This window comes from Austrofundulus limnaeus, unplaced genomic scaffold (assembly GCF_001266775.1).
Source record: "Austrofundulus limnaeus strain Quisiro unplaced genomic scaffold, Austrofundulus_limnaeus-1.0 Scaffold1730, whole genome shotgun sequence".
NCBI classification, from domain to species: Eukaryota; Metazoa; Chordata; class Actinopteri; order Cyprinodontiformes; family Rivulidae; genus Austrofundulus; species Austrofundulus limnaeus.
The window spans coordinates 43,515-44,859 of record NW_013954132.1 but is presented as its reverse complement, the minus strand read 5'-3'; the positions used below and the strand labels follow the sequence as shown (position 1 = coordinate 44,859).

At 47.2% G+C, this 1,345-nt stretch overlaps 1 protein-coding gene across 1 annotated transcript in view; it reads right to left on the bottom strand.

Annotated features, from left to right (window-relative positions):
• Positions 1–1,345, bottom strand: part of myo5b (myosin VB) — a gene marked incomplete at its 3' end in the record, with an annotated part of 45,750 nt that overhangs the window by 28,246 nt on the left and 16,159 nt on the right. The window contains 3 exon segments of the mRNA XM_014033419.1: positions 170–251; positions 339–482; positions 577–733. Of these exon segments, the coding sequence (XP_013888873.1) occupies positions 170–251; positions 339–482; positions 577–733 (383 nt within the window).

The following is a 1,345-nucleotide window of genomic DNA, read 5'->3' as shown; positions in this document are numbered from 1 at the left end:
CAGGTGGACAGGTGGACAGGTGGACAGACAGGTGGACAGGTGGACAGGTGGACAGACAGGTGGACAGACAGGTGGACAGGTGGACAGACAGGTGGACAGACAGGTGGACAGGTGGACAGACAGGTGGACAGACAGGTGGACAGACAGGTGGACAGACAGGTGGACTCACTGAGACCGAGCTCCTTAAACTCTGGTAAACTGGCCGAGGCACACAGCTGGTAGAAGATGTGATAATTCCTCTCATCCTCAGCCTGGAAACCAAACCCAAACCATCAGCTGAGGCAGACGGGTAACAGGGCAGAACCAGGTCAGGATGGTGACCAGGGAACAGGACTCACCTGGAAGACAACCCGGGACTTCTCCAGCAGATAGGTTCTCATGCTGGCCCCGATGATGTGGTAGTGACGGCTGAAGATGATCTGGATGTACTTCCCAAAGCGACTGCTGTTGTCGTTCCGGGTGGTTTTAGCGTTCCCGATGGCCTGATGGGGAAAAGGAGAAGATGGGTCAGAACTTTATGGAAAGAATGTCTAAGAGAGGTCACAGGTCGCTGGACTTTAGGCTCCACACACTGACCTCCATAATAGGGTTGGAGGCCAGAACTTTGTCCTCCACGTTGGCGTCATTGGCCGAGCCGCCCACAGTGGCGAAGAACCTCATGGCATATTTGGCTGAAACAGTTTTTCCTGCTCCGGACTCTCCGCTCACGATAATGGACTGGTTCCTCTCATCCCTGAAAACCACGCAGAGGAACTCACTGTGTGACCATGTGACCATCTGATCATTAGATTAGATTAGATTAGATTAGATTAGATAGGACTTTATTGATCCATTGGAAGGGGTCCCTCAGGGAAATTACATTCCCTGGGATCATGTGACCATATCATCATGTTACTGTGTCATCATGTGAACGTGTGATCAAGTTTTTTTGGATTGGTGGGCATGTGGATTTATTCACCACTGAGCAGACACAACAACACCCTATAAAGATCAATAAAAAATAAATAAATAAAGATTGTGTGATCATGTGATCAGGACTATGATTGTGACTGATCGACTGTTTTGCTACATGTAGTTTCTAGCTGTGATTTTAAACATGGCTCATTGATTGTGAACTTSTTGTTTTGCAGGAAATGTATTTATCAGTGTGCATTGCATTGGCAATGCACACTATTGTGATTTGTTTCCCATCCAAGTCATCTCAAATTTGCCATGCTTCTCCTCCTGCATACTTTGTCCTAGAGCTGCCATTGTGATTTATAAAGGTAAAGGTGCTTTATTTGTCATCAGTGTGTGTTTCCACACAATGATGAAATTGTGCTCTGCATTTAACCCATCCACACCC